At 33.7% G+C, this 14371-nt stretch overlaps 1 protein-coding gene across 2 annotated transcripts in view; it reads left to right on the top strand.

The window, feature by feature from the left end:
• LOC143226808 (U4/U6.U5 tri-snRNP-associated protein 1-like) overlaps positions 1-14371 on the top strand; it is a 58419-nt gene that overhangs the window by 10556 nt on the left and 33492 nt on the right. The window contains exons 2-4 of one of the 2 annotated variants that reach the window (XM_076458245.1): positions 1734-1809; positions 3644-3708; positions 5521-5572. In XM_076458245.1, coding sequence (XP_076314360.1) covers positions 1734-1809; positions 3644-3708; positions 5521-5572 — 193 coding nt within the window. The remainder of the gene's footprint in view (positions 1-1733; positions 1810-3643; positions 3709-5520; positions 5573-14371) is intronic. The other variant, XM_076458246.1, reaches the window with a different exon arrangement.

The following is a 14371-nucleotide window of genomic DNA, read 5'->3' as shown; positions in this document are numbered from 1 at the left end:
CATCTCACTAGCTGGGTTGGATAGCTGTTCAAACCTATGTTAATATTATTTTAAGAAATATATGTTCTTTTTGTGAATTCAGGTTGGACCAATGTGATTTAATTTGCTAATAAATAATTACAGAATTTTAAAATATTTTTTTAGATGTTTCTTTCCCTCTCCTTCACAGAAAATAAAAGAAAAATTAAGCTGCTGATAGTAAGCCCTAAGTAGGGGGTCACATGGGTTTCAAACTTTTAGGTAAGGGGTTGCGAGTGCAAAATGGTTGGGAACCCCTGGATTATTACTTTATGTTATTCTGACAATCATTTAATTACAATTACAATAATTGTTATGAAACTTCTTAACTCTTTGAAATTAAGATATCCAGATATTCCAGCTGTCCTAGGCAGCAAGTTGCCAGCATCTTCTGACACTTTTTTTTGTCAGTGTTCATATGCATCATGGTTGAAAGAACAGTGTACTACTAGGTTAAGGGGTTATAAAATAACCATTTAACAAATATCACTAATATACCAACTCTAGTTTCATGTGAATTACCTGCCTAATTTGACTATTTACCACTTACCTAATGACTATTTTGTATATGTTAAGGGGGTTATAAAATAACCATTTAACAAATATCACTAATATACCAACTCTAGTTTCATGTGAATTGCCTGCCTAATTTGACTATTTACCACTTACCTAATGACTATCTTGTATATGCCATTTTTACCAGTTATTTATGTTGAGATACTTGGTCATCAATATCACTTTAGCTACAACCTCTGTGTCTCTCCCTTAAAACAGTTATTTGAAGCATTTCAAACTCTTGAAAAGCATAATATATGTCACACGGCTGTCTATTCTCATGAGAAAGTTAGCGGTTTGTTCCCAGCATCCATTCTCTATTAATTCATTACAACAAAATATGATTGTATTGGTATAAGTTAATAAATATGGCATCTACAAAATAAAACGTTTTCAAACTTTGTCTAGTTTTATGTATTTCAGAGGCATTGTCAGATATGGAACGAATAAAATTATAGTGTTAAAACATTTGTATAAGGCTGAAAAATATAATGTAAATCCACACATTTTTACCATTTCATGCTCTCTGTTCTGTTGGCATTGATGTTTTGAAAATAGGCTAGAACATGCAGGAATTTGTGTTCCTTATAATAAAGTTTTGTGTGTGCGAGAGATGTCTAAAAGACGTTGAGCTCTTGACCTGAGTCCCATTTCATACCAACAGGATTACTTGTCCATCAGTCACCTTCTCTTAAAAATAATAAAATTTGGTAACTAGTATTATATGATACTGTAAACTTTGTAGACAACTTTCTAGTTTGTTTATTTTTAACTGGAAGAGATTTAAGAACCTGAGATCTCTCTCTCTCTCTTTTTTTTTTTTTTTTACATTTGCATGTGAATGATTTGTGCTTATATTAAATAGGATATTCCTCTCTTTGAATTTATGTCAGTCTCATTGGGCTATATTTCTTTGTTTTTCCCCTACCAAACATTGTTTAACCCTATTCTGTACCATTTGGTGTTAATGATTAAACATTTAATGCTGGCATTCTAGGGTTAAGAATTATTTATAGGCTTGTTATTATTGAGAGAGACTTTTAAACTCAAATATTTGTACTTCAAACAAACATTTTGAAAACAGTGTTAACATTCATTAATAATCTCTTTCTAGACCTAGTTTTAAAATAAAAAGATTTGTTTTGCTTTCTGAAATGCAGAAGGTGAGATTGAAGTCCGAGACAAAGTGAACAGAGGAGCAGGAGCAAACATTTCTCTGAGTATAGAAGAGGCAAAGTAAGTTTTGATGCATTATTTTGTAACATTTGAGTCATCTTTTACATGCATGTGAATATTAATACCAAGCATGACAGGGAATGGTTGCCTCATTCAATCGCTTACTCTATGAAATTTACAAATAACTGCTAAAGTTGAATTATTTGAGCACATGATTGCCGTTATTGAGTGTTTCACATCATGTGAGATCCCCAGTAATGTTGGAAAGTGTTACTACAGTGAAGAACTTGCTAAAGTGTTTTGTTTTTTTTTTCTTTTCCTAGGATAACTAAAAAAGTGTGAGGTTTATAGAATGGCTTTAGTATGATAGAAAAGCATTTTAAGAGCACCTGAGAACAGGCTAAAAAAATTTATAATGCTAGTGTAAACAATGTTATCATTACCTCTTGTAGTTAAAGTTCTTAGATATCTGGTGTTGCTTTAAAAATCTTAAATGCAGGGTGAAATTGGAATTACCATTAGATGACTGTTACATGTAGAATACACAATGCTTTGTACACTATACAGTTGTCATCTTTAAGGTGCTAACTCGTAAACTCTATAAGAAGTGAAGGAGTCAAAAATCAATATAATTGATATTGTTATATTTATACAATAAACTAGTCAAAGGGAATGTTGTAAAACTAATAACATAACATTTTATGAATGTAACATTGTTAGTAGAGCACTGCGAAAAGGAATGCAAAAATAAAAATAAGGAGATACAACTATACATTTTTCATATCTCTCATTACAGTAGTTTGTGCAACATTGAGGCCCAAGATGGCAAGATTATCAAAAGTGTTGATTAATAATCTGTTGTAGTCAATTGTATGGTATAATTATAACATCTGAAGTAATTCTACAAACACAGTGAAGAGAGTGACAAAATAATATTAACATCTGAAGTCATTCTACAAACACAGTGAAGAAAGTGACAAAACTAGTATGACATTAACCATATGTTTGTATATCTCAGATTGGGTTAAAATGTGAAATTCATGTTCACTTATGAACAAACTTCAATGCAGTTGTTGTTGTTGTTTTTTAATAAAAGGAAGAAATAAGTAATAGAAAACAATTTTAAAGTGTGATGTTTGGATGGTAATGTTAATAAAACAGAAACAATGTAAGGATGAATTCACAAAACCACTCAAAAAGCACTACATATGTGGCAAAATCTTCTTAAAAATAATTCCTGTCAGTTACATGTATTCAGGTTTGAATAAAAGCATTTCAACTGAATAATTTTATATAGTTTTACATGGATATCCAGTGATATCAGAACTTAGTGGCTTCTGTTGTGATTTTCATATGGATTTGTGTTTTCATTTCTACCTTGTTTCTATACTTCTTGATATTGTCATTCTTGCATTTTATTTACGTTAAATATAGTCTGTTCATTACAAAGTCTCTTTCCAGTTACAAATAATAAGTGTTTTATTACAAGTCCTTTTACTGTTAAAAATATAAACTTTTCACATTTTTTTTTTAAACTAAACAATGTTTTCAAATTCACCAATTGTTTTCAGCTGTTTATACCATTGTTTGGTTGATGTATAATATACTTTTAAATACAGTGGAACTTTGAATGACTTGATTTCAAGTTAAAACACTTACTAGTCTGTTTTTGGTACTTTAATGTTAATGGTTTAGCAGTTTGTTTTATGATTTAATTTAGGTTTTACTCTGATGTTGTAATAAGTTTTTCTTTTATGGTTATTTACCTTTGTTACTAATATGGAAATATGAGGTCATTGGTTAAATTGTGCCTACAAAGCATCTTGTTAGTTTTATCTGTGTTACTTTATATATGTTGTGTGCTGCTTGTATATTTTTTATTTTTATTTTACAGTCGATTGAGAGCAAAGTTAGGTCTAAAACCTCTACAAGTCAAAGAAGATAAACCTGGTGAGATAAGTAAGTTTTCTTTGTTTTATAGGAAGCCATTGTAAAGTTGGTTTAGATATAACGTGTTTCAAATCACCATGGAATAAATAATATTTATTTATGAACCTGTAATAATGTATGTGTTTGAATTTCAGTTTAGTGTTATTTGATTTTGTATATTTCATCGTGTTGACTTTTGATCATCACTCATGGATAACTGTTGCCATCAAAAGAAATGATTTTCGTCATTTGTCATTTTCATGATAGATGTTGAAATTTTAACCTTGGACCATTGATGGAAAAAAAACGATGTTCAGTAAGATACTAGTTATATACCAGGGTTTCTTTTATATTACGTAGTTTGTGATTTAGAAATAGTGCCAGAATTTTAATATTTCTTCAACTGATCTCTCTTTCTTTATGTCTAGACATCAGTCTTAAATGGAGGGGTGATGTTTCAGCTTACAAACATTTCTCACTGTCAGTTGGATATTTTGTGAATTAACACCATCACCAGGGGCTGATAAATCACAGATTTTAGTGACTGCTTAATGTTTGGTTTGCATCTTAATCCAATAATAGATCCATTTCCCAAATCTCTCTTAACAGTACAATATACAAACCTTTTTTTGCTATTTTTTCATTCTGTTGTCAGTATTTAGTGATTACATCTCATGAGTATATAAAATACATTGTGTAACATGTTATAGAACATCTCAGACATGTAACCAACTTGTACTTGTTGCTGTTGTTCTTTCTTTTCTTTCAGTGATGACGAGAAAACCCACTTGTAGAGAAAATTATACATGTAAAAACAGCTGGTTTGGGTTGAGAAAATTTTCATGTAGAGGAGCGAGCAACGTGAACCTGACGATGACTGAAGAAGGTCGAAACATTTGCTTCTCTACGTAAAAATTTTCTCAACCCAAACCAGCTGTTTTTACATGTATATCTTTCTTTTCTTTGCTGTTAGAAACGTTTTGAAAGTTGGATTTATTAGTAGTGACATAGCAATCGAAAGAATGGCTCTTGAGTTTTTTTAAATACAAATTTTTAGCTCGGCTCTGCCATCTCATGAATGATTTTATATCTGATTACAATTTTGGACTCCAGATGTTGCACATTTTTGATTACTGTATTTCATCATGCCCAAAGTTTCACATTGATTTTTATTCTAATCATACCTAAAATAATTTCAAATTGAGGATTGGCCAATAGAAATCGTGATGAGTAATACAATTGAATCAAGTATATTGCTGCCATACAAAAATATAACTAATAAAAGGGGAGTAAAGGCCTCGTTGATTAATTTACTCTTATCCTACTTAAAAGAATCTTAAGTGCTGTGGCCATTGAGGATTCCCTCTTAATTTTATATTAATAAGTAAGCTATGTGAGTAACATTGATATATTTCTCTGAGTGGAGTTTTTAATTTCCAAATTGTCCATCTGTCAACAAGAATTTAAGTGAGTCCAGTCTCTTGGGTAAATAGTGTTCATGTTTCCTGTTGTAAAAATTCTTTTATACAGGGTGTTCGGAAAGTCACTGTGCAGTTTTGTAATCATATGTTTATTCACTCTGTTTCAAGCCAGCAACTGATAGCGGTGTTTAGAAACAAAATAAGAAGGATCCAGGCCTGTATTGATGCCAACGGGGGTCACTTTTAACATTGTTTATAATTGTCATTCATATTTACCTCCTGTATTCTATATTGAAACATGTCTGTTAATAAATATATAAGTGCACAGTGACTTTCTGAACACCCTGTACATGGAGATAATTTCTGTTCACGTTAAAATGTTTATACTGTAATGGTTGTTTGTTTTATCTCCCCTATGAAGTTCAAGAAACCAGTGGAGGTGGAGAGAATTCTTTAAGTGTAGCAGAAACAAAGTAAGTAAAACATTTATTGTTAAATGTACAGCTTCACTCTTAATGTGTCTTGTAAATATTCTAATGATGTGGAGAGAGTATTCATTTTTTGATTGTTACTGAAGTTAGTGGTTTTTGTTGTGGATTTAAAATAAATTTCTTGTGTTTGAGTGCTTATGCTTATAATATTTTTTATATTATTAAAATAGCAGCATTGTATCACTTAAAAAAGATGTAAAATATATCTTTTCAGAAATTATTTAGTACATAATGTTATTCTAGTTAATTTATGAAGAGATACATTTCACATTGGCTTTTGATTCATGATTCTGTTGTATACATTATTAGCCTGTTGTATACGTTATTCTACAGTCCTGTTTGTTACTGATTTTATAAAATATTTTTAATTTCTATAAATATTACTCTAAATATTGACTTGCTCTAATCTTGTAACGTAATGCTAGATTTCATCTGGTTGACACACAATATTCAAGAAGCTGTAGTTGGAGTGGTATGTTCAAGTGTTATCGATAGTTTTGTTGTAGTTAACTATTATTAACTATGGAAATTTAAAAATCAAAAGATTGATGCTTAAAGCCACAATTCCATTCTTTGAACTTACAATTATCTCGGTGATAGTTTAATGTGTGAAAATAAAAGCATGTCTGAATGGCTGTGAAAACTAACCAAGAGTTTCACAACATCACAGGGTTATGCTTATGGTTAAATAAAATTACACCAGATACTGTTATTAGATATTAATCCTGTACCCGGTCAATCTGACTGACCCAAGTCACCATGTAGACATAAAATCATATAAAACTCTGAATATGCTAGGTGTATAACTCTGAATGTGCCAGGTGTATAACTCTGAACATGCCAGGTGTTTCTTCACAAAATTGGACAGAGTATTATCAAGCATTACAAATCTGTTGCACACAAAAATTCAAATATTTTAATAAAGTATTTTTATTAAAGATTTGTATGAGAACTTGTGAAACCTTTACTGAATCAGTTAGAGTGAAAGGTGATTCTTCATGCTCAGAATAAGAGTACTTCTTCCCATATAACATACATCTAAAAGCCTCTAAATCAATATAACTAGTTCCTTTGGTAAAACCTTTATAAAATTTCTCTCTGTGTATTCTGTACCCTAACAGTAACTGTGATGAATCCATCAGTGTATGTATAAGTGAAAACTTGAGAAATTGGAAACTAGTAATATATTTTTTTTGGATGAGTGTAGATCAAAACAATTAAAGTTCTTTGGAAAAATAATTGTAATTATCTTCCAATTTTCCACACCTACTATAGCTACTTCACTGTACCCACATTTTTCACTGTTGGGAAAAGTAACTAAACACAACAATAGGGTAAACAACATTGAGACTGTAGCACATGTTTTGTTATCAACTGCTCTTCAGAGCAATAGGGTAAACAACATAGAGACTGTAGCACATGTTTTGTTATCAACTGCTCTTCACAGCAGTAGGGTAAACAACATAGAGACTGTAGCACATGTTTTGTTATCAACTGCTTTTCACAGCAATATGGTAAACAACAATGACATTGTAGCACATGTTTTGTTATTAACTGTTCTTCACAGCAGTAGGGTAAACAACATTGAGACTGTAGCACATGTTTTGTTATCAACTGCTCTTCACAGCAATATGGTAAACAACATTGAGATTGTAGCACATGTTTTGTTATTAACTGTTCTTCACAGCAGTAGGGTAAACAACATTGAGACTGTAGAACATGTTTTGTTATCAACTGCTCTTCACAGCAATAAAATAAACAACATTGAGACTGTAGCACATGTTTTGTTATCAACTGGTTTTTACAGCTGTAGGGTAAACAACATTGAGACTGTAGCACGTTTTGTTATCAACTGCTCTTCACAGCAATAGTGTAAACAACATTGAGACTGTAGCACATGTTTTGTTATCAACTGCTCTTCACAGCAATAGGGTAAACAATATTGAGACTGTAGCACATGTTTTGCTATAAACTGTTTTTCACAACAATACGGTAAACAACATTGAGACTGTGGCACATGTTTTGTTATCAACTGCTCTTCATAACAATAGGGTAAACAACATTGAGACTGTAGCACATGTTTTGTTATCAACTGTTCTTCACAGGAATAGGTTAAACAACATAGAGACTGTAGCACACGTTTTGTTATCAACTGTTCTTCACAACAATAGGGTAAACAACATTGAGACTGTGGCACATGTTTTGTTGTCAACTGCTCTTCACCACAATATGGTAAATAACATTGAGACTGTAGCACGTGTTTTGTTATGAACTGGTCTTCAGAGCAATAGGGTAAACAACATTGAGAATGTAGCACATGTTTTGTTATCAACTGCTCTTCATAACAATAGGGTAAACAACATTGAGACTGTAGCACATGTTTTGTTATCAAATGTTCTTCACAGGAATAGGTTAAACAACATTGAGACTGTAGCACATGTTTTGTTATCAACTGTTCTTCACAGGAATAGGTTAAACAACATTGAGACTGTAGCACATGTTTTGTTATCAACTGCTCTTCACAGCAATAGGGAAAACAACATTGAGACTGTAGCACATGTTTTGTCATCAACTGCTTTTCAGAGCAATGGGGTAAACAACATTGAAACTCTAGCACATGTTTTGTTATCAACTGCTCTTCACAGTATAGGGTAAACAACATTGAGACTGTAGCACATGTTTTGTTATCAACTGGTCTTCATAGCAATAGTGTAAACAACATTGAGACTGAAGCACATGTTTTGTTATCACCTGTTCTTTACAGCAATAGGGTAAACAACATTGATACTGTAGCACATGTTTTGTTATCAACTGTTCTTCACAACAATACGGCAAACAACATTGAGACTGTAGCACATGTTTTGTTATCAACTGCTCTTCGCAGAAATATGGTAAACAACATAGAGACTGTTGCACATGTTTTGTTATCAACTGCCTTTCACCGCAATAGGGTAAACAACATTGAGACTGTAGCAAATGTTTTGTTATCAACTGTTCTTCACAGCAATAGGGTAAACAACATAGAGACTGTAACACGTATTTTGTTATCAACTGCTCTTCAGAGCAATAGGGTAAACAACATTGAGACTGTAGCACATGTTTTGTTATCAACTGTTCTTCCCAGCAATAGGGTAAATAACATTGAGACTGTAGCACATGTTTTGTTATCAACTGCTCTTCGCAGCAATAGGGTAAACAACATTGAGACTGTAGCACATGTTTTGTTATCAACTGCTCTTCACAGCAATAGGGTAAACCACATTGAGACTGTAGCACATGTTTTGTTATCAACCATTCTTCACAGCAGTAGGGTAAACAACATTGAGACTGTACACATGTTTTTTTATCAACTGTTTTTCACAACAATAGGGTAAACAACATTGAGACTGTAGCACATGTTTTGTTATCAACTGCTTTTCACAGCAATCGGGTAAACAACATAGATACTGTAGCACATTTTTGTTATCAACTGATCTTCACAAGAATAGGGTAAAAACATTGATACTGTAGCACATGTTTTGTTATCAACTGCTCTTCACAACAATAGGGTAGAGATCATGGAGACTGTAGCACATGTTGTGTTATCAACTGTTCTTCACAACAATAGTGTAAACAACATTGAGACTAGCACATGTTTTGTTTTCAACTGTTCTTTACAACAATAGGGTAAAGAACATTGAGACTGTAGCACATGTTTTGTTATCAACTGCTCTTCACAACAATAGGGTAAACAACATTGAGACTGAAGCACATGTTTTGTTATCACCTGTTCTTTGCAGCAACAGGGTAAACAACATTGATACTGTAGCACATGTTTTGCTATAAACTGTTCTTCACAACAATACGGTAAACAACATTGAGACTGTGGCACATGTTTTGTTATCAACTGCTCTTCGCAGAAATAGGGTAAACTACATTGAGACTGTAGCACGTATTTTGTTATCAACTGCTCTTCACAGCAATAGGGAAACAACATAGAGACTGTAGCACATGTTTTGTTATCAACTGCTCTTCAGAGCAATAGGCTAAACAACATAGAGACTGTAGCACATGTTTTGTTATCAACTGTTCTTCACAGCAGCAGGGAAAACAATATTGAGACTGTAGCACATGTTTTGTTTTCAACTGTTCTCCACTGCAATATGGTAAACAACATGGAGACTGTTGCACATGTTTTGTTATCAACTGCCTTTCACCGCAATAGGGTAAACAACATTGAGACTGTAGCAAATGTTTTGTTATCAACTGCTCTTCAGAGCAATAGGGTAAACAACATAGAGACTGTAGCATTTGTTTTGTTATCAACTGCTCTTCACAGCAGTAGGGCAAACAACATAGAGACTGTAGCACATGTTTTGTTATCAACTGCTCTTCAGAGCAATAGGGTAAAAAACATTGAGACTGTAGCACATGTTTTGTAATCAACTGTTCTTCACAACAACAGGGTAAACAACATTGAGACTGTAACACATGTTTTTTTATCAACTAACCTTCAGAGCAATAGGGTAAACAACATTGAGACTGTAGCACATGTTTTGTTATCAACTGCTCTTCAGAGCAATAGGGTAAACAACATTGAGACTGTAGCACATGTTTTGTTATCAACTGCTCTTCAGAGCAGTAGGGTAAACCCCATTGAGACTGTAGCACATGTTTTTTTATCAACTGTTTTTCACAACAATAAGGTAAACAACATTGAGACTGTAGCACATGTTTTTTTATCAACTGGTTTTCACAACAATAGGGAAAACAACAATGAGACTGTAGCACGTTTTGTTGTCAACTGTTCGTCACAGCAATAGGGTAAACAACATTGAGACTGTAGCACATGTTTTGTTATCAACTGCTTTTCACTGCAATATGGTAAACAACATGGAGACTGTTGCACATGTTTTGTTATCAACTGCTCTTTAGAGCAATAGGGTAAACAACATTGAGACTGTAGCACATGTTTTGTTATCAACTGCTCTTCATAACAATAGGGTAAACAACATTGAGACTGTAGCACATGTTTTGTTATCAACTGTTCTTCACAGGAATAGGTTAAACAACATAGAGATTGTAGCACATGTTTTCTTATCAACTGTTCTTCACAACAATAGGGTAAACAACATTGAGACTGTGGCACATGTTTTGTTGTCAACTGCTCTTCACCGCAATATGGTAAATAACATTGAGACTGTAGCACGTGTTTTGTTATGAACTGGTCTTCAGAGCAATAGGGTAAACAACATTGAGAATGTAGCACATGTTTTGTTATCAACTGCTCTTCATAACAATAGGGTAAACAACATTGAGACTGTAACACATGTTTTGTTATGAACTGGTCTTCAGAGCAATGGGGTAAACAACATTGAGACTGTAGCACATGTTTTGTTATCAACTGCTCTTCATAACAATAGGGTAAACAACATTGAGACTGTAGCACATGTTTTGTTATCAAATGTTCTTCACAGGAATAGGTTAAACAACATTGAGACTGTAGCACATGTTTTGTTATCAACTGTTCTTCACAGGAATAGGTTAAACAACATTGAGACTGTAGCACATGTTTTGTTATCAACTGCTCTTCACAGCAATAGGGAAAACAACATTGAGACTGTAGCACATGTTTTGTCATCAACTGCTTTTCAGAGCAATGGGGTAAACAACATTGAAACTCTAGCACATGTTTTGTTATCAACTGCTCTTTACAGTATAGGGTAAACAACATTGAGACTGTAGCACATGTTTTGTTATCAACTGGTCTTCATAGCAATAGTGTAAACAACATTGAGACTGAAGCACATGTTTTGTTATCACCTGTTCTTTACAGCAATAGGGTAAACAACATTGATACTGTAGCACATGTTTTGTTATCAACTGTTCTTCACAACAATACGGCAAACAACATTGAGACTGTAGCACATGTTTTGTTAGCAACTGCTCTTCGCAGAAATATGGTAAACAACATAGAGACTGTTGCACATGTTTTGTTATCAACTGCCTTTCACTGCAATAGGGTAAACAACATTGAGACTGTAGCAAATGTTTTGTTATCAACTGTTCTTCACAGCAATAGGGTAAACAACATAGAGACTGTAGCACGTATTTTGTTATCAACTGCTCTTCAGAGCAATAGGGTAAACAACATTGAGACTGTAGCACATGTTTTGTTATCAACTGTTCTTCCCAGCAATAGGGTAAATAACATTGAGACTGTAGAACATGTTTTGTTATCAACTGCTCTTCGCAGCAATAGGGTAAACAACATTGAGACTGTAGCACGTTTTGTTATCAACTGCTCTTCCCAACAATAGGGTAAACGACATAGAGACTGTAGCACGTGTTTTGTTATAAACTGCTCTTCAGAGCTTTTGGGTAAAAAACATTGAGACTGTAGCACATGTTTTGTTATCAACTGTTCTTCACAACAATAGGGTAAACAACATTGAGAATGTAGCACGTTTTTTTATCAACTACTCTTCAGAGCAATAGGGTAAACAACATTGAGACTGTAGCACATGTTTTGTTATCAACTGCTCTTCAGAGCAATAGGGTAAACCACATTCAGACTGTAGCACATGTTTTGTTATCAACCATTCTTCACAGCAGTAGGGTAAACAACATTGAGACTGTACACATGTTTTTTTATCAACTGTTTTTCACAACAATAGGGTAAACAACATTGAGACTGTAGCACATGTTTTGTTATCAACTGCTTTTCACAGCAATAGGGTAAACAACATAGATACTGTAGCACATTTTTGTTATCAACTGATCTTCACAAGAATAGGGTAAAAACATTGATACTGTAGCACATGTTTTGTTATCAACTGCTCTTCACAACAATAGGGTAGAGATCATGGAGACTGTAGCACATGTTGTGTTATCAACTGTTCTTCACAACAATAGTGTAAACAACATTGAGACTGTAGCACATGTTTTGTTTTCAACTGTTCTTTACAACAATAGGGTAAAGAACATTGAGACTGTAGCACATGTTTTGTTATCAACTGCTCTTCACAACAATAGGGTAAACAACATTGAGACTGAAGCACATGTTTTGTTATCACCTGTTCTTTACAGCAACAGGGTAAACAACATTGATACTGTAGCACATGTTTTGCTATAAACTGTTCTTCACAACAATACGGTAAACAACATTGAGACTGTGGCACATGTTTTGTTATCAACTGCTCTTCATGAAATAGGGTAAACTACATTGAGACTGTAGCACATATTTTGTTATCAACTGCTCTTCACAGCAATAGGGAAACAACATAGAGACTGTAGCACATGTTTTGTTATCACCTGTTCTTTACAGCAACAGGGTAAACAACATTGATACTGTAGCACATGTTTTGCTATAAACTGTTCTTCACAACAATACGGTAAACAACATTGAGACTGTGGCACATGTTTTGTTATCAACTGCTCTTCGCAGAAATAGGGTAAACTACATTGAGACTGTAGCACATATTTTGTTATCAACTGCTCTTCACAGCAATAGGGAAACAACATAGAGACTGTAGCACATGTTTTGTTATCAACTGCTCTTCAGAGCAATAGGGTAAACAACATTGAGACTGTAGCACATGTTTTGTTATCAACTGCTCTTCAGAGCAATAGGGTAAACCACATTGAGACTGTAGCACATGTTTTGTTATCAACCATTCTTCACAGCAGTAGGGTAAACAACATTGAGACTGTACACATGTTTTTTTATCAACTGTTTTTCACAACAATAGGGTAGAGATCATGGAGACTGTAGCACATGTTGTGTTATCAACTGTTCTTCACAACAATAGTGTAAACAACATTGAGACTGTAGCACATGTTTTGTTTTCAACTGTTCTTTACAACAATAGGGTAAAGAACATTGAGACTGTAGCACATGTTTTGTTATCAACTGCTCTTCACAACAATAGGGTAAACAACATTGAGACTGAAGCACATGTTTTGTTATCACCTGTTCTTTACAGCAACAGGGTAAACAACATTGATACTGTAGCACATGTTTTGCTATAAACTGTTCTTCACAACAATACGGTAAACAACATTGAGACTGTGGCACATGTTTTGTTATCAACTGCTCTTCGCAGAAATAGGGTAAACTACATTGAGACTGTAGCACATATTTTGTTATCAACTGCTCTTCACAGCAATAGGGAAACAACATAGAGACTGTAGCACATGTTTTGTTATCAACTGCTCTTCAGAGCAATAGGCTAAACAACATAGAGACTGTAGCACATGTTTTGTTATCAACTGTTCTTCACAGCAGCAGGGAAAACAATATTGAGACTGTAGCACATGTTTTGTTTTCAACTGTTCTCCACTGCAATATGGTAAACAACATGGAGACTGTTGCACATGTTTTGTTATCAACTGCCTTTCACCGCAATAGGGTAAACAACATTGAGACTGTAGCAAATGTTTTGTTATCAACTGCTCTTCAGAGCAATAGGGTAAACAACATAGAGACTGTAGCATTTGTTTTGTTATCAACTGCTCTTCACAGCAGTAGGGCAAACAACATAGAGACTGTAGCACATGTTTTGTTATCAACTGCTCTTCAGAGCAATAGGGTAAAAAACATTGAGACTGTAGCACATGTTTTGTTATCAACTGTTCTTCACAACAACAGGGTAAACAACATTGAGACTGTAGCACATGTTTTTTTATCAACTAACCTTCAGAGCAATAGGGTAAACAACATTGAGACTGTAGCACATGTTTTGTTATCAACTGCTCTTCAGAGCAATAGGGTAAACAACATTGAGACTGTAGCACATGTTT

The sequence above is a fragment of the Tachypleus tridentatus genome, chromosome 9 (assembly GCF_004210375.1).
Source record: "Tachypleus tridentatus isolate NWPU-2018 chromosome 9, ASM421037v1, whole genome shotgun sequence".
In the NCBI taxonomy this organism is placed as follows: Eukaryota; Metazoa; Arthropoda; class Merostomata; order Xiphosura; family Limulidae; genus Tachypleus; species Tachypleus tridentatus.
The sequence above is the reverse complement of the archived record's forward strand: the minus strand, read 5'-3'. Positions and strand labels throughout refer to the sequence as shown.